Source organism: Canis lupus, chromosome 9, assembly GCF_003254725.2.
Source record: "Canis lupus dingo isolate Sandy chromosome 9, ASM325472v2, whole genome shotgun sequence".
In the NCBI taxonomy this organism is placed as follows: Eukaryota; Metazoa; Chordata; class Mammalia; order Carnivora; family Canidae; genus Canis; species Canis lupus.
The window spans coordinates 34,860,720-34,880,419 of record NC_064251.1 but is presented as its reverse complement, the minus strand read 5'-3'; the positions used below and the strand labels follow the sequence as shown (position 1 = coordinate 34,880,419).

Genomic DNA, 19,700 nt, shown 5'->3' with positions numbered 1-19,700 from the left:
ATATTCATGCATAAGTCTGTGTTTGCATTTCGTGTCCTTTCCTTAGAATAGAACCATTGTGAAGCTTAGAAAAAATGCACTTTTTCCAGATGTTCTGAGGCACACTGGACCTTGACCAACCAGTACTGATGTGAAATTTATTAAAACATATCATTTCAAAATAAATGTAAATGTTGAGTGAATTACTTTAAATATGCTTTTTACTTTTGATTCAGTAGTCTAATCCTGGTGGACCTTACAAGATCTTTTATTTTTCAGAGCATTGCCGAAGTTTTCCGATGTTTCATTTGTATGGAGAAATTGCGGGATGCACGCCTGTGTCCTCATTGCTCTAAGCTTTGTTGTTTCAGCTGTATCAGAGTAAGTTGTATTTCTTTTTACATGCTCTTAGTGGATATAGGAGATGTTGTAAAAATTAACTATTTTTTATTTTTATTTTTATTTTTTTTAAGATTTTATTTATTTATTCATGAGAGAGACAGAGAGATGCAGGCAGAGACCTAGGCAGAGGGAGAAGCAGGCCCCATGCGGGGAGCCTGAGGTGGGACTCGATCCCAGGACTCCAGGATCACGCCCTGGGCCGAAGGCAGACACTCAACCGCTGAGCCACCCAGGCATCCCTAAAATTAACTATTTTTTAAAAAATTCTATATTTTGTGTAAAACGTTCCTTAATAGACCATTCATCAGTATACTGCTTAGTACTATGGAGGTGAATAGTCCAGTGATAACTGCCAGGAGATGTCTAGAAATCAAAACCCGCTATAATTTTAGTTTATTTATGTTATTAAATCATTTAACTAATACTTATAAAGTGGCTGCCTGCATAGTGTTTAGGCTTGAGGAATTCTAAGATAAATGGTGAAGTGCTTGCCCTGAAGGAGTGCATGCTGAGAGAATGGACTCTGTTTATATAGAAGAATGTATAGTGTCATGAAGAGGCAGTAACAGTGCTGTGAGACTCGAGGGAGAGCTTATTACTGTTGGATGAGAAAAAGCTAGTAATAGGTTCAGAGGCTAAGATTATTATTATTATTTTAAGATTCATTTATTCATGAAAGAGAGGCGGAGACATAGGCAGAGGGAGAGGCAGGCTCCCCATGGGGGAGCCCTATATGGGACTGGATCCCAGGACCTTGGGGCTATGACCTGAGCCAAAGGCAGATGCTAAACCCCTGAACCACCCAGGTGCCCCCAGAGGCTAAGATTAAAATCATATAATCTTACATGTACAAGAGATTTGAGAGAGTAATATGATCCATTGGCTTTAAAACTTGAATGTAGGTGAGCCCCTCAAAGTTGTGAGGAAGCCTAAGATGTGAAACAGAAGAATTTATTTTGGTGTGTGTGTGGTGATTCAGTAGCAGCATCTGCCAGATCATAGTTGAAAATTGCCCTGCTCACATTAGTCCTAGTAGATTATATCCTTTACAAGAAAATCAAAGCCATCCAACATGATTTTCACCTAAAAATTTTTCTGTGGTTCTTCATTCCTGCCTAAGGAAAATAAATATCCCTTTTTGGGAGTAATATCTGGAACACTTAAATCATTTGCTTCTAATCACACAGCTAGCAAATAATAGAGCTGGATTTGAATCCAGGAAGTCTGGCTTTGAAGCTTGTCTTTGACACTACACATGTGCAGACGACCTAGGTTTACATATCATCCTAGTTCTTCCACTCATAAACTGAGAAACTCAGTCTTTATTTGATAGTTTTGTTTCTCCAGCCATAGAATGAGATAGCAAGATTTGCCTTACAGGATAGGATGATGGTGGCTTTAAGTGAGATAAGTTAAAAGGTGATTTAGAAACTGCAGAGTACTATCCACTTGTATTAATATTTTACTGTTAAAATAGCAGCTAATTAACTATGTTTCATAGACCGGGAAACTGAAGCTAGAGAAATTAGGTAATTGTCTTCTATCACTGTAGTTAATTAAGTGGTAGAGTCTGTGTCTGAACTCAGTGGTGAAGGTCCAGCATACAGATGACCTGTGGGATTTCTTTAAATCTTGTTGAGCCTTTATTTCTCCACTGTTACTTCCTCCTGCTCCTTAAAGCAATACATTTAAAATATATTGCTGCTAGCATCCTATAGTTAGAAATGTTTGGGAAAATTTCATCTACTTTGGGAAATTTGGTTTACTCTTGCAGATTTAACTATGATCTCTGTGTATATGGCTTTTAAATCTATTCTTTCAGCATTGACTTAGCATCTTGAATGTTGTTCCAGATCAGATTTTAGTTTTTCAAATGGGCTTTTTGACTTCTTTTTCTTCTGTTTTGCCAAACTTGAATGAAACCTTTTACACCAATGATTTTTAAGTGTTTTCAGTTACTGTCTCCTGCTGTCACTTCTGTCTGTCCTACCTATTTCTGTAATTGCCATCTTAGGAGAGAAATATAGACATCTATTATCTCATGCTTAGATAATTAGTTATCTTTTAACTGATCTATGTTGAGTCTTTTCTTTGCTTCATTTTATATCCTGCTGCCATATTGGTGTTTTTCAGTAATTTTTTTTTTTTTCCTTCTCAGAAGCCTCAGATTCATTGCCTTAATCCCTTAGAATATTAGCTTTATGCTAATAAATTGGACAATCTGGTTCTAATCTTTCTTTCTAAAGCTGTCTTGGTTCCTGAATGTTCACTCACGTGTTTGTTCATTCAACAGATACTAAGTACATGCCTACTTGGAGTTAAGTGTTGACTTCCCAGGGAGTTGACTTATTTAATAATTGGTTTATAGACAAAAAAGGTAAATAGACATATGTTAGATACCAGTAAGTGCTGTGAAGAAAAATGCAACTGAGTAAGGTATAGCCTGGGGACTTGGAGGAGGGTACGGGCAGGTTGTTAGTTATTTTAGATGAATGGTCTTGGAAAGATCTCTGAAGAGATGACATTTGAGCAGAGACCAGAATAAAATGTGGGGATGATGTGAATATCTAGGGGAAGAAAGTCCCAGGCAGAGAAATCAGAAGGGGCAAAGTCCCTGTGAGAAATAGCAAAGAAGCCAACGTGGCTGGAGCAGAGTGGACAAAGGGAGAGAGGGAAAGGAGATAAGTTTGGAGATATAATGTGGAGCCTTGGTAAAGACTTTGAATTTTAACTGTGATGGTAACCATTGAAAGCTTTGGAATGATATGAAGTAATTAATGTTTAAAAACTATCACTTGGGGTGCCTGGGTGATCCATTTGGTTAAACATCTGCCTTCAGCTCAGGTCGCGATCCCTGAGTTCTGGGATTGAGTACTGCATCTGACTCCCTGCTCTGGGGAGTCTGCTTCTTCTGCCTGTCTCTCTCTGTCTCTCTCATAAATAAAGAGGTTCCTTTTTTTTTTTTTTTTTTTTTTTTTTAAGATTTTGTTTATTACTTTGCTATGTAGAAACTGGACTGTAGGCAGGTGGGAGAGGAAGTGAGGAGACCAGTTGGGATGTGAATGGTGGTTTAGACTAGAGTGTAACAGTGGAGGTGGTGAAAAATAGAGCTATTCTGGATATGTTTTGAAGGTAGAGGCAGTGGATTTGCTTATTGAAGGGATGTGAGGAAAGTTTTATATGGCATTTTTGTTTGTTTTGTTTTTGTTTTAATTATAGGCTTTAGGACTTTATTTTTTTTTTTAAGATTTATTTATTTATTTATGATAGACAGAGAGAGAGAGAGAAAGAGGCAGAGACACAGGAGGAGGGAGAAGCAGGCTCCATGCCGGGAGCCCGATGTGGGACTTGATCCTGGGACTCCAGGATCGCGCCCTGGGCCAAAGGCAGGTGCTAAACCGCTGAGCCACCCAGGGATCCCCTTTATACGGCATTTGGATGAATTAATGGTTTTCTAATATTCTGAGATAGAAGAAATTTGGGGAAGAACAAGTTGGGTAGGCTATAGATGTACAATTTTTTTTTTTTTTTTAAGATTTTATTTGAAGGAGAAGAAAGTATGTGCAGAGGGGAAGGGCAGAGGGAGAAGAAGCAGACTCCCTGCTCAGCAGGAAGCCTGACATGGGGCTGGATCACAGGACCCTAGGATCATGACCTGAGCTGAAGGTTACATACTTAACAACTGAACCACCAGTCACTCCCAAGTTATGTCAGGTTTGAGGGTTGTTTTTTGTTTTTGTGTTTTTAGATTTTTATTATACATCTAACTGGAGATGTAGGCAGTTGGAAATATGAATCTGGAGTGGAGAAAGGGGATTTAGAGACAATTACTAGTATGTAGATAGTTTTTTTTTTTTTTTAAGATTGTATTTATTCATGGGAGACACACACAGAGGCAGAGACATAGGCAGAGGGAGAGGCAGGGTCCCCATAGGGAGCCTGATGTGGGACTCGATCCTAGGATCCTGGGATCACACCCTGAGCCAAAGGCAGACACTCACCCACTGTGCCACCCAGGTACCCAGCATGTAGATAGTATTTAAGACACTTTTTTTTTAAAGACTATTTATTTATTTATTCATGAGAGAGAGAGAGAGAGAGAGAGGCAGAGACACAGGCAGAGGGAGAAGCAGACTCCATGCAGGGAGCCCAATTTGGGACTTGATCCCAGGTCTCCAGGATCAGGCCCTGGGCTGAAGGTGGTGCTAAACCGCTGAGCCACCTGGGCTGCCTGTATTTAAGGCACTTGATGAGATCACCAGATTACCTCATGGGTGAAGATTTTTTAGGTCTGAACTCTGGGGCAGTCAACATTTAGAGATCAGGAGGAGGAGGAGGATTCAGCAATGAATAACAAAAAGGAGCCACAAGAGAGGCATCGTAGAGTTCAAGCGAAAATCATGTTTCAGAGAGGAGTAGGTTAACTGTATCTTGTGGTTCTGGCCTGGGAATTGACTCTTGTATTTGAGAATGTGTAGGTCATTGGTAATCTTGAGTAGTTTCAGTGGAACAATGCAGACAAAAACTTGATGGTAGTGAATGGAGGCAAATGAGACAGCAAGTATAAAAATTCTCAGAATTTTGTTGTAAAGGGAAAAAAAAGGCGGTGGGTTGAGAAGGTTTATGTCTCATTGGGATTGAACCAGTAAAGAGAAAACAAGGATGCTGGAGAGATGAGTGGGAAGAGGGGGGTGGTAATAAACAGGAGCAAAGTTCTTGTGATTGGGCACTCCCCCAACCAAATGGTAATATTGTTTATTGTATGCCTTTTCTTTCTCTTCCATCCCATTTCTGTTGACTATGGAAATTTAACTGTCTGTGACAGGCCAGATACTTGTGTCATTGGATAAAACAAAGTGGTGTAAACCCATGAATAGACTTGTCCAAAGTCCCATGGTAGCTGTTGACATACCAAGACTGGACTCACTCCCAGGCCATTGCTCTACCCATGACTGTCTAGTGCCTCCGTACACAATGATGGGAACCAAATGATGGGAACATTGGCTGTATTTTCAGGCTAGGTCTCCTTCATTCTTGCAGCTACTCTCAGTTGATTCTGTCATTATTTGTTCTTATTTTTGTATTTTCTCCCATTTTTTTGCTTCCATTTTTCTTACCCAGTATTTGTTGTTGTTGTTGTTTTGACTCTTGATTTTCAGCATCGGTAGCATTTTATGATTGCCTATAATTACTGATTCTTGTTTTTTTTTTTAACTTTGCAGTTTTTAAAAATTAGGTAAAATTAACATGTAGTAAACTGCACATATTTAAAGTGTACAGTTTGGTAAATTTTGACAAATGTATATACTTGAGAAACCATCACTACAATCAAGGTGGTGAACATATCTACAATCCCCCAATGTTTCTTTGTGCCTCTTGGTATTCATTCCCTCCCTCCACTTGTCTTGTTCCCAGGAAACCACTAAACTGCTGTCACTGTAGATAAGTTTGCATTTTTTTGGACTCTTATACAAATGGAATGTTATGTTCTCTCATGTCTGGCTTTTTTCACTCAGCAAAATTATTTAGAAATATATGTATGTTGTGTGGATCAATAGTATTCCTTCTTGTTGCTGAGTAGTAGTATCCCATTGTATGTGTATGCCATAATTTGTTTATCCAGTCACCTGTTGGTGGATATAGGGGTTGCTGATAATTTTTGTTATTTATATAGAAAAGTGCTATGAACTTTTTTTTAAATTGACTTTTAATAGAGGGTGTGTGAGTGAGTGGGGTGAAAGGGAGAAGGAGAAACAGAATCTCAAACATACTTCCTGCTGAGCATGGAGTGTGATGTGGGGTTGGATCTCATGACCCAAAATCATGATCTGGAAAGAGTCAGATGCTCAATTGACTGAGCCACTCAAGCACCCCAGTAACAAACTATTTTGATTACTGTAGCTTTGTAATAAATTTTCAAAGTAGGAAATGAGTCCTTTTTTTAAATTGAGATATAACTGACATAAAACATGTTTTAAGTGTACATGAACTTTTTTGGGATAGTTTTGGCTATTTGGGGGTCCCTTAAGTTTCTTTTTGAATTTTAGAATGGGTTTCTCTTCTTCTGTAAAAAGCACCATTTTTTTTTTAATTTTTATTTATTTATGATAGTCACAGAGAGAGAGAGAGAGAGAGAGAGAGGCAGAGACACAGGCAGAGGGAGAAGCAGGCTCCATGCACCGGGAGCCCGACGTGGGATTCAATCCCGGGTCTCCAGGATCACGCCCTGGGCCAAAGGCAGGCGCCAAATCACTGCGCCACCCAGGGATCCCCACCATTGGGATTTTGATAAGACATCTATTGATTCTGTAAATTGCTTTTTTTCTTTTTAAGATTTTATTTATTCATGAAAGACACACAAAGGCAGAGACATAGGCAGAGGGAGAAGCAGGCTCCCTGTGGGGAGCCTGATGCAGGACTCGATCCCAGGACCCCAGGATCGTGACCTGAGGCAAAGGCAGATGCTCAACGATTAAGCTACCCAGATGCCCTTATAGTTTGCTTTGGATGATATTGTCATTTTAGTAATAGTATATCTTCAATCCATGAACATGGGATGTCTTTCCATTTATTTAGGGCTGCTTTCATTTCTTTTGTTGGTGTTTTCCATATATAAATTTTCCAGCTCTTTGGTTAAATTTGTTCCTAGGTATTTTACCTTTTTTTTTTTTTTTAATGTTACAGATATATTTTCTTAATTATTTGAATTCTTCATTGCTAACATATAGAAATGTAAGTGTTTTTAAGAATTGTGTTCTGCAGTTTTAGAGAATCTGCTTATTAGGTTTAACAGTTTTTGGTGGAATCTTTAGAGTTTTCTACTGACAAGATTATGTCATTCATTGCAAGCAAAGACTTACTTTTCTAGTTGGGATGCTTTCCATTTCTTCTAATGGCTTAATCGCACTTGTGAAATTTTCAGTACTATGTTAGAAAGAAGTGGTGAAATGAGCATCCTTGTCTTTTTCCTGATCTTAAGAAAAAAGTTATTATTCACCACTGAGTATGATATTCACTCTGGATTTTTTTTTATGTATGGACTTAAGTGAGGAAATTCTCTTTTTCATGTTTTGAGTGTTTTTATCATGAAAGGATATTGGATTTTGTCAGGTCTTTTTTTGTATCAGTTGAGATGATCGTGTGGGTTTCTTCCCTCATTTTAAGAATGTGATGTATTGTATTGAATGATTTTTTATGTTAACTTTCCTTGTATTCCAGAAGTAACTCTCACTTGGTCATGCTGTCTAGTCCTTTTTTTTTTTTTTTTTTTTAAAGATTTTATTTCTTTATTCGTGAGAGACACAGAGGGGCAGGGACATAGGCAGAGGGAGAAGCAGGCTCTCCATGAGGAGCCCAATGTGGGACTTGATCCCGGGACTCTGGGATCATGTGCCCTGAGTCCAAGAGAGATGCTGAACTGCTGTGCCACTCTGGCGTCCCTGCCTAGTCTTTTTTTTTCTTAAGATTTTATTTATTCATTCATGAGAGATAGAGGCAGAGACATAGGCAGAGAGAGAGGCTCAGAGAGAGAAGCAGGCTCCATGCAGGGAACCTGATGTGGGATTCGATCCTGGGTCTCCAGGATCACTGCTGTGGGCTGAAGGCAGGTGCCAAACCGCTGAGCCACCTAGGCGTCCCTAGTCTTTTTAATATACTCTTGAATTCAGTGATGCCAGGGTGGCTTTGCAGTTCAGTATCTGCCATTGTCTCTTTTTTTTTTTTTTGGTAAGGTTTTTATTTATTTTAGAGAGTTCACAAATAAGCAAGGAGGAGGGATGAGGAGGGCAGAAACTCAAGCAGACTCCATGCTGAGCGCAGAACCTGACATGGGGCTCCATTTCACAACCTTGAGATCATAACCTGAGCTGAAATCAAGAGTTGGATCCCTAACCTGCAGCCACCCATGTGTCTTGTTTCATATAGTGCTTATAGTCTAGCAGGGCAGAGAACACCAACAACTAAGTCAGTGAAATAAAGTATTACAGGCACAATGAAGTAGAAGTACAGGTTCCTATGGTAGTCTGTAGAGAATCAGGGTAAGCTTTCAGGAGGAAGTGACATATAAACAAATCTAAAGGATGAGTAGGAATAATATAGTTGAAGAATATCCTGGGTTTGGGGTACCTTGGGTGACTCAGTGGGTTAAGCTTCAGGTCATGATCTAGAGTCTTGAAAGCAAGACCCAAATTGATCAAGACTCACTGCTCAGTGGGGAGTCTGTTGCTCCCTCTCTCTTGCCCCCCCCCCCCCACTTGTTTCTCTCTCTCTCTCTCTAAAAGAATATCCTGGGCAAAGAGGAAATATGCCTAAAGATTTAACCTTGTTGGGTTCCTTAGAGTGACATAGAAAATGAGACTAGAGAGATGTGGGCTAAAGGCAGCCCTACAAGAGTGCTATGAATTTAGCAGAGCATTGTTGGAGAGGAAGAATACTGACCCAAATCTTACATTTGCAGAGGGACCAAAGAAATGATCTTCAAGGTTATTAAGAACAGAGGAATCCTTTTGTGTCTCTTTTTTCTTCCAGCTTTATATTTTTTGCTGTGAGGTACCCTTTTCCTTATTTTATCTTTTGTTAATCTTTAAGGTTTCCTTGGAAGTTTCATTTCTGAGTCAATTATTTGACTTTTAAAGCTTATCTTCTTTTGTAGAAATAGAAATAACAGCTATAGGGAGTACATAGGTATGGGATTATAGTTACTTGCCTTGAAACGTTTACTGCTCAATTAAAACATTTAATATTTAACTGTGAAGCTATTGTTTTTGGAAGGGTATTCAGAAAACCTTAGCATCTCCTTTTTATATGATCTACAGCTGTTCCCTATCTAGTAATAAAGGGATTAAATTAATAAAATTTGAAGTTTTGTAGAAATATTGTTCTTATAAAAGCATTTTATAATTGTAAAGAAACCAAACAATGCAAATATTCCACTACTGAACTATAAAACTTTTAAGATATAAAGCTTTGTATTCTTATTCATATTTTAGGTCTAATTTATATATCCATATTATATTCTTCAAAATAAGTTCACTTTTCAGAAAGGAATTTAATAGTACCTTAGACTTTTTCAGATATTTTATGAGAGGTTAGTATATCATCACTGGTTTGTTTTTAGAAAACCGGTTTTACAGTGATGGTCACTGTATCATTGTTTTTGTCAAGATTATCAACATCTTCCTTGTGAGATCCAGATAGCCTTAGAATCACTTCTTTCCTATGGAGAATAGCTTCTTAACTTTGGAATGAGTTCTGTCCCTTTGAAAATTTGTCCCCGTCATGATGATAATGAGAAGGAGATAGTAGATTGATTGCCTGCTATTTCTATAAGTTCCTTATAATTAATACAGGCACTAGAGAGTTACACTCATTAAATTTGGTATGTAAGTATTCAGTATGTACAAATTAAAGTAATGATGTTTCTAAAATCAAAATCTAATTTTTTGCCTCCTTAGCGCTGGCTGACGGAGCAGAGAGCTCAATGTCCTCATTGCCGGTAAGGGTTTTGCTATGATTATTTGTGACTGGAAAATAGTAAAGCGATAGGGTTAGAGTATGCCCTAATAATCAGTTTTTCTGCAAACTGGTACATTTCTTCTCTTTGTGAATACAGTAAGCAATCTGTCCAGATAAAGAAATGCAAACTAATTTATCTGACTCAGAATTTTATAAGATACTTTGTTTACCTTCTTTTAGAGACTCATTCTGTAACTTTTTAGAGTTTAAAATGGTTTTTTTTTTTTTTTTGATTTGGTTTTTGTTTTTTTAAGAGAGAGGGAAGAGGATGAGCAAGAGGAGAGGGAGAGAGAATCTTTTTTTTTTTTTTTTTTTAAAGATTTATTTGAAAGAGCCTGAACCTGCGTGGGTGGGGAGGGGCACAGGGAGAGGCAGAGAGAATCTTAAGCAGGCTTCAAGCCCAGTGTGAGCCCAACATGGGGCTCAAACCATGATCCTGATATCATGACCTTAACCAACATCAAGAGTTGGACGCTTAACCAACTGAGCCACCCAGTCACCCCTAAAATTGAAAAGTTTTCTAATTAATACAGATAAAATGAAAAGACCTTCTATTTCAGATACTTCATGTCTGATCTTTTCATTAAATAACACTTTCAAAAGAAATGTTTAGATTTCATATCTATTTTTCTAGACATTTTTCTAGGAGTATACTGATACATACAGTTTTTTTCTAGAAATATAACCAATGATATACTATTTTGGTTTTTTTAATATAAAATATGGTAGGACCTTCCTTGATAATGTGAACATATATGTCATTTTTTAAAGAGTATGAATAATAATCCATTGTGTGACTATATGTTGATTTATTTATGCTTATATTCAGACATTTAGGTTGTTTCCAGTTTTGGTTTTTTCATAGAATGATGCCAGATTACATTGAAAGAAAGATTTTTACCATTTTACCTTCCTAATAATAGATACAAAAGTCTTGCCAATACTGATTATTACCAATCTATTGTTTGTCATTCCATTAAATGAAAAACATCTTGTTTTTAATACACTTTTTTTTTTAAGATTTTATTCATTCATGAGAGACACACAGAAGAGAGAGAGAGAGAGAGAGAGAGAGGCAGACACAGGCAAAGAGAGAAGCAGGCTTCATGCACGGAGCCCGATGTGGGACTTGATCCCTGGACTCCAAAATCACGCCCAGGGCCAAAGGCAAGCGCTTAACGGCTGAGCCACCCAGGCATCCCTTTAATACACTTTTGAAAAAATGATTGAGGGCAGCCTCTGTGGCTCAGCGGTTTGGCGCCGGTTTGGCGCCGCCTGCAGCCCGGGGTGTGATCCTGGAGACCTGGGATCGAGTCCCGCATCGGGCTTTCTGCATGGAGCCTGCTTCTCCCTCTGCCTGTGTCTCTGCCTCTCTCTTGCTCTCTCTGAATAAATAAATAAATAAATAAATAAATAAATAAATAATAAATAAATAAATAAATAAATAATTGAAACTGAGCATCTTTTGAAACATATTTAGCTACTTATATTTCACTTTTGTTCACACTACCTCTTCATCTTATTTGATTGTCCATTTTCACTTTGTATTATTTTTTTTAATTAACTTTTAAGAAAACCACTATCACATAGAACTTTCTGTATTGATGAGATATTCCATAGCTTTGCTATCTAGTTCCACTAGGTATGTGGCAGTTGAGCACTTGAAATTTGTCTAGTGACTATGTAATGAAATTTTCTTATTTAATTTTAATTCGAATTTTACATAGTCACATGTGACTGGTGGCTATCATTTTGGACAGTGTAACTTTAGACTGAGGAATTGAGAATTCAGTCTATAATGTGAATTCTTTTTGTAATGACATTAAGGTAAGAATAAATTGCAAACCATACTTTTCATTGACTTATTATTTTAATAGTAATATGATATGAATATGATTGTGAGCTCGGTTTTGAGGAATGTGTTTATTTGATAATTTCTTTTTTTTTTGCAACTATCTTCCTTCACTCTATAGTGTCCTCAAGTTTTATGCATGTTGTAGCATATGTCAGAGTTTAATTCCTTCTTAAAGCTGATTTATATTCCATCACGTATATGTATCACATTTTGTTTATTTGTACATCTGTTGATGGACATTTGGATTGCTTCCACTTTGGGGCTTACTATGCATAATGTTTCTATGATCATGGGTGTGCATCTCTTCTAGACCTGCCTTCAGTTTTTTTGAATATATACCTTGGAAATGATATTGTTGGATTATATGGTAATTGTGTTTTTAATATTTTGGGGTATAGTTGGCAAATAAAATTGTAAGATACTTGAAGTGTACAGTGTGATGATAGACATATGTATGTATTGTGAAAAGATTCCATTGAGTTAATTAACACATTCATCATCTCACATGATTACCTTTGGAATATGTTTATGTTAAAAAATAGTCTTAAATTTCTGAATTAGAATATATATACATATTTTTTCTCCAGTGCTCCACTCCAGCTAAGAGAACTAGTGAACTGTCGTTGGGCAGAAGAAGTAACACAGCAACTTGATACTCTTCAACTCTGCAGTCTCACCAAACATGAAGAAAATGAAAAGGACAAGTATGCCCTCAGTTTTTTTGTTCAAATATTTCATAGATATTGCCATATGTTACTTTAATGATACTATTGAAAGTTTCTTTTTCAGTTTATAGATGAACATTTAAGTATTTTTCTTCTGGCATGGTATGGGTATCACTGTTTTGAAAGACGCTTCTAATTCTTGATTGGCTGCTTTTATGAGAGCCTCTCATAAAAGGAGTGAAACTGCTAATGTTTGCTAATCTCTCTTTGCTCTTTTTTTTTTTTTTTTTTTTTAAGAATTTTATTATTCATAAGAGACATAGGCAGGGACATAGGCAGAGGGAGAAGCAGGCTCCCAGTAGGGAGCCCGATGTGGGACTTGATCCTAGTAGAAGCTCAACTGCTGAGCCACCCAGGCGTCCCTCTCTTTGTCTTGTTACCTCTTGGTCCCTTTTTCCTTGGTTTGCTGAAGGTGCATATATGCCATTGATAAAGAATTGTTCCGATAAATTTCCTATATTATAAAAGGGGTGTTCTAAATTTGGTAGTGTGGAATCATGCTAATTGAGCTTCCAGATAGTATCTAACATGCTGATTTTTTTACACTTTTATTTCCATTTGGTATTCAGATTACTTGCAAATGAAAAATATAAAATGTAGACCTATTGATGCATTTAAGTTCAGGGTACTTTATTAGTGAGAAGCTTTTGTTTTATGATTATTTATTTGGGATAGAGGGAGCATGCAGGAGGAACAGCAGAGGGAGAGGGAAAAACAGAGAAGCAGACTCCCTGATAAGTGTGGAGCCTGACATGGGGCTCAATCTCTCACCCCTGAGATCATGACCTGAGCCAAAATCAAGAGTCAGATGCTCAACCAACTGAGCCAGAGGTGCCCCTAGTGAAAAGCTTTTTAGGAAATGCAACTATGGGGAAGCCTGCGTGGCTCAGTGGTTTAGTGTCTGCCTTTGGCTCAGGGCGTGATCCCGGGATCAAGTCCCACATCAGGCTCCCTAGGGAGCCTGCTTCACCCTTTGCTTGTGTCTCTGTCTCTCTCTGTGTCTCTCATGAGTAAGTAAATCAAATATATATTTTTTAAAGAAATGCAACAGTGTGTCTCTTTAATAGGCAACCAAAAACTTAAAAAATTTTTAACTATAGTAAAATACGCTTTATATAAAATTTACTTCTTAACCATTTGTAAGGATACACTTTAGTAGTGTTAAATATATTCATATTGTATACCAATCTCCAGAACTTTTTCATCTTGCAAATCTGAAACTCTCTACCCATTAAACAATAATTACCCATTTCTCGGGATCCCTGGGTGGCGCAGCGGTTTGGCGCCTGCCTTTGGCCCAGGGCGCGATCCTGAAGACCCGGGATCGAATCCCACGTCGGGCTCCCGGTGCATGGAGCCTGCTTCTCCCTCTGCCTGTGTCTCTGCCTCTCTCTCTCTCTCTGTGACTATCATAAATAAATAAAAATTAAAAAAAAAAATAATTACCCATTTCTCCTTCTACCAACCTTGGCAGCCACCATTTTATTTCCTGCTTCTTCTAGAAGTTTGACTGCTCTAGATTACTCATACAAGTGAAATCGTACAGTGTTTGTCTTTTTGCTACTATTCCTTGATTTTGCATAATGTAGTTTATATTAGAATTTTATTCCTTTTAAAGGATAATTAATATTCCATTGTGTATGTGTATCACATTTTGTTTATCTGTTCATCTATTCATGGACATTTGGATTGCTTCCACTTTTGGGCTATTGTAAATAATGCTACTGTGACCATAGGTATTCATCTTTTCTAGACCTTGCCTTCAATTTTTTCTTTTTAAGATTTTTAAGTGATCTCTACACCACAACATGGGGCTCAAGATCAAGACTTGTACGCTCTGCTCTATTGGTTAAGCCAGCCAGGCATCCATTTTTTTGGAAATACAACCAGCAGTGATATTGCTGAATTATATGGAATTCTGTTTTTAATATTTTGAAGAACTTCCATACTGTTTTCCATGGCAACTGCATCATGTTACATTCCCACCAACAGTGTACAGGATTCCAATTTCTCCATCTTTGCCCTAGGTAGCCATCCTAATGAGTATGAGGAAATATCTTGTGGTTTTGATTTACATTTATCTGATGATTAGGATGTTGAACATCTCTTTGTAATGCTTATTGATTATATGCACATCTTTGGGGAAAAATGTTAAGTCATTTGCCCATATATTTTTTAAAAGATTTTATTTACTTATTCATGAGAGACACAGATAAGCAGAGACATAGAGGGAGAAGTAGGTTCCTCGCAGGGAGCCCAATGCAAGACTCTATCCCCAGACTGGGATCGCGCCCTGAGCTGAAGTCCACGCTCAACCACTGAGCCATCCAGGCATCCCAATTTGCCTGTATTTTAATCAAGTTTTTTTTTTCTTTTGTTGAGTTGTAAGAGTTCTTTATTTTGGATATTAACTCTTTATCGATACATGCTTTGCAAATAAGTCTTTTTTTTTTTTTTTTTTGCAAATACAGTCTTATTCCATAGATTGCCCTTCCAATCTGTTTATTGTGTCCTTTGATGTACAGAAGTTTTAATTTTTTTTTAAGATTTTATTTATTTATTCATGAGAGACACACAGAAAGGCAGAGACAGGCAGAAGGGGAAGCAGGCTCCATGCAGGGAGCCTGATGCAGGACTCGATCCCAGGACTCCAGGATCATGCCCTGGGCCAAAGGCAGGCGCTAAACCGCTGAGCCACCCAGGGATCCCCTCAGAAGTTTTAATTTTGTAAAAAGATCTGTATTTTAGAGAGAGTGCACAAGTGAGGGGAGGCAGATGAGACAGACAGACAGACTCACTCTTATACAGACTTCACACTCCAGCATTGTGCTGGATCTCATGACAATGAGATCCCAAACTGAGCTGAAACCAAGAGTTGGATGCTTAACTGACCGTGCCACCCAGGCACCCTCAGTTTTAAATTTTGATGTAGTTCACTTTATTTATTTTTGTCTCTCTTGCAGGTGCTTTTGGTGTCAGTAAGAAGTAATTTTGAAATTCAGTATCATAAAGCTTTTCCTCTATGTTTTCTTCTAAGAGCTACATAGTTTTAGGTCTTTTATCTATTTTAAGTTAAATATTGCATGTTAAAAGCTAATGGTTTTTGTCTGCTAGGGCTGCCATAACAATATCACAGACTGGGTGGCTTACAGAATACATTTATTTTCTCATAATATTGGGCCTGGAAGTTTAAGGTCAAGGTATTAACGACTTGGTTTCTGGTGAGGCCTTTTTCTTTGACATTGTGGGGTTCCTCCTTGCTGTGTCTTCACAGGGCCTCTTCTCTGTGTGTGAAACTTCTGGTATCTTCCTCTTCTCGGACTGATACCAGTTTTGTTCGGTTAGGATTCCACCTTTAGGACCTCATTTAACCTTCTTTACCTCCTTAAAGACCCTATCTCCAAGTACATTTTTTTTTTTTTTTTCTCCAAGTACATTTATATTGGGCTTCAACATAGGAATTTGGAGAGGATGCAATTCAGTTTATAACCAGGTCCAAATTAATGTTTTACACGTGGATATCCATTTTAAGGGGAAATTCATTTTTTAAAATTGAAGTGCTCATTTCTCATGGGAGTATGATATTATGTGTGTGTCTTGATTGTTAGCATTGGCCACATGTGGGACAAATATTTTTATATGTATATGTGTTCATGTAGGTATGGACTCGTGATTTGTTTATAAGATAGAACTTACAGTGATGCTAGGAAATGATGCTATATTTACACTTTATTTAGAAATTAATCTGGGCAGCCCCAGTGGCCCAGCGGTTTAGCACCGCCTTTGGCCCGAGGTGTGATCCTGGAGACCTGGGATCGAGTCCCACGTTGGCCTCCCTGCATGGAACCTGCTTCTCCCTCTGCCTGTGTCTCTGCCTCTCTCTCTCTCTCTCTCTCTGTATCTGTCATGAATAAATATTTTAAAAAATAAAAAAAATTAATCTGCATTTGTCACAATTGTATAGAGTCTTTATAAATTAATGAAAACAATAGTTTAAAAGATTTTGTGTTCACATATGATTTTTTTTAGCTTATAGAAGCATGGAATGCATTTTATATTGTTTCCTGAGTTATAATCTGTTTAAAATTAACTTGTTTTCTAAACTTAGGAATTTATTCAGTAATTATCATATAATTTTAATTAATTTAAGCTATATTTTCTTTTCATAATATATAGATGTGAAAATCACCATGAAAAGCTTAGTGTATTTTGCTGGACTTGTAAGAAGTGTATCTGCCATCAGTGTGCACTTTGGGGAGGAATGGTGAGCAGAAAAAATTTAGCATATTACTTTTAGCTAGAGACTGGAAAGCACCAAAATACTTGTTAGATTTAGATAGAAAATATTATTTTACTCTGCTTATAGATTGAAATTTAAATGCATCTGATTTGTAGCAGAAGGTATCACATACACCATAAACTTCTTTTGTGGGAGATATAGATTTGGAATGTGCATTGCTTACATAAATACATTATTTTAGTTGGAAAAATAGAAAATGTATATTTGTAAATCTTTTATTGTAGGATCAAAGTCTTATTTCTGATTAAAGGACAGTTGATCTGATGTCCTGGCCACAATTTCCAGATTCAGTTTCAAATGAAACAATTTTAGATATTTGTGAAACAATATGAACGCAAACATCTTGATCTTATGGGTTTTTTTTTTCTTTTTTCCAGTTTAATTCAAAAGTAGTTTTTAAGGCATTGTACCTTTTATCAAGTCTAAAACACTCAAGTCAGTTTTCCTGTAAACAGCCTTTGTTTCACAGTTTCACTGTTTAATTAATATTTAAATTGTATACCTATGTACTAGGTGCAATTCATGTAAATAGGCTTGAGAACAAACCCAATAGGTTTTTGGTGGGGAGAGTTAGTTGTAGTGGGAGCAGAAGTTGCTAGACAACTAGACATAGCTGTTAGCAATAAGAATTGATCATTCTTGGGGTACCTGGGTGGCTCAGTTGGTTAAGTGTCAGATTTCTGATCTTAGCTCAGGTCATGAGTTCAGACTGAGTTGGAACCTACTTAAAAAAAGAAAAGAATTGATCATTTTTTGGGTATCAGCATATTTCAGGGAGAGAATGACAGGCAACATGGTTCAGTAGAGCTCATTTTAGAGAGTTTTCTGCTAGGATTTGAGTACTAATGTTCTGAGTAGAAAAAACTGAATTCTTACAATTTAGTACTTAATTAAATATGTGGATTTAGTAAGAAGCAATGGGAACATTCTTTTCTATATGTTAAGTGGACATACAAAAATCTACATCTTTTTTATTTTAGAGACCATGGTTGGGTGCTTTTGTTAAACAAGACAATGCTAAGAACTTACCTGTTAATAGTAAGGTGTTGTGGTTTTTTTTGTTTTAGGCTTTATTCATTTTAGAGAGAGTGGGCACAAGTGGGAAGGGCAGAGGGAGTGGGAGAGACAATCCCAGGCAGACCCCACGCTGAGCACAGAACCCAGTGTGGGGCTCAATCTCGTGACCCCAAGATCATGATCTGTGCAGAAATCAAGAGTTGGACACTCAAACAACTGAGCTACCTAGACAGAAGGAGTTAATTTTGCAAAGGCCTAGTGAAAAGAAATTTGAAAACATGAAAAAGGGTAGTTAGTGCTGACCAAGAAGAGAGTGGCAAATAAAGTTGTGTCAGATGGTTTGAGCCATGGTTAAAGATTTTGGTTCTTTCTAAGGAATACAGATTTCTAGATGAGTGTAAATGTTTTCCTGAAATTCTTTATCTGTAATCATTAAGGATTTCCTATATGGGCCAAGTGATCTTGAGAAAGCTCTTGTGGATTTTAACAAAGTAGACAGCCAAAAAAAAATTCATTTGAAAATATTTACTAGTTTCTTAGTATCCACGAAGTGTTAATAAAGAAGTATGAGTGGTTGAGGTAAAAAAAAATGTTCTAAAACTATTCTTAATTTAAATAGCATGGTGGACATACCTTTAAACCTTTGGCAGAAATTTATGAACAGCATGTTACTAAAGTGAATGAAGAAGTGGCTAAACTTCGTCGGCGTCTCATGGAACTGATCAGCTTAGTTCAAGAAGTGGTAAGACTACGACTGAAAGATCATTATCCATTGTATAGTCTATCTTATGTAATATATGTATTTTTACAATACAATAAATTAATCGAGATTAATCTCGATCGATAATCGAGATTATCGAGATTTAAAAATTTGAGAAGATATATTTATAGTCAGTTTCACCAACTTCAAACTAGCTGAGGAATTTGCATCCAAACCCCTGGCCTGTTCCACATTTGGAACCAGATAATTGCCTTTTCTTATGCAGAAACAGAAAATCTGTGAATGAGTTAAATAAGCCTGTTTGATATAGTCCATAATCGACTTGTAAATAGTATTGACTTTTACAAAGTCATTGAGTCATTCTTTGGACCCTCAGCTTTTGGGAGAGTTTCTGCTACCAATGAATGAACTATTTCTGATGTCTTGAATTAGAACTCTACAGAATTGCAAGAGTGATATTTAACACTACTCTTCAGATACTTTATAGGTCAAACAGATTTGGTTGAGTTATTTACCACTTATTATTTATATGGGGAAATGTGACACAAGTTTCAAACATTTAAGTACTGAATATACTTTTTTTTTTCTTTCTTTTAAGATTTTATTCATTTATTCATGAGAGACAGAGAGGCAGAGACATAGGCAAAGGGCGTAGCAGGTTCCCTACATGGAGCCCAAGGCAGGACTAGATCGCTGGATGGGGGATCATGCCCTGAGTCGAAGGCAGATGCTCAGCCACTGAGCCACCCAGGCGTCCCCTGAATATACTTTTGGAATTGCTGGAATGCCAGTTGTAGCTAGTGAGGTTTGGGGCCTTTTCTGATTTAAGATATCTTTACTTAACCCTTTCAGGAATCAAGATTCAAAGCATTATTTTATAACATTTTTTTTTATACAAAAAGTTTCTGAGTTGCATATATGCTACCTACAAAGTAATCTTGGAATATAAATAACTTGAATGTCTTCTCTTTGGACTTCATCTAACTCCTCTTTTTTTACTGTTATTTTCTCTTGGCAACTTAATTTGATCTTTAGGGAGCATGTCCTAACTTTGAAATTCTCACTGCTTATATTTCTAATAAGCATAGGAAAGATTACTTTTTATTTTTAGTGGTATGCTTTAAGAGTCTGCAATGTGTTCTGTAATCTTTGAAAATCCTGGTTTTTTTTTTTTTTTTCTTTCTCTGT

General features: G+C 37.1%; 1 protein-coding gene across 13 annotated transcripts in view; it reads left to right on the top strand.

Moving 5' to 3' along the window:
• TRIM37 (tripartite motif containing 37) overlaps positions 1-19,700 on the top strand; it is a 240,633-nt gene that overhangs the window by 1,850 nt on the left and 219,083 nt on the right. For 12 of the 13 annotated variants that reach the window (XM_025440883.3, XM_025440882.3, XM_025440881.3 and 9 more), the window contains exons 2-6: positions 259-360; positions 9,834-9,874; positions 12,337-12,453; positions 16,651-16,738; positions 18,411-18,533. In XM_025440883.3, coding sequence (XP_025296668.1) covers positions 259-360; positions 9,834-9,874; positions 12,337-12,453; positions 16,651-16,738; positions 18,411-18,533 — 471 coding nt within the window. Of the gene's footprint in view, positions 1-258; positions 361-9,833; positions 9,875-12,336; positions 12,454-16,650; positions 16,739-18,410; positions 18,534-19,700 lie in introns of those variants that run through there. The other variant, XM_049114152.1, reaches the window with a different exon arrangement.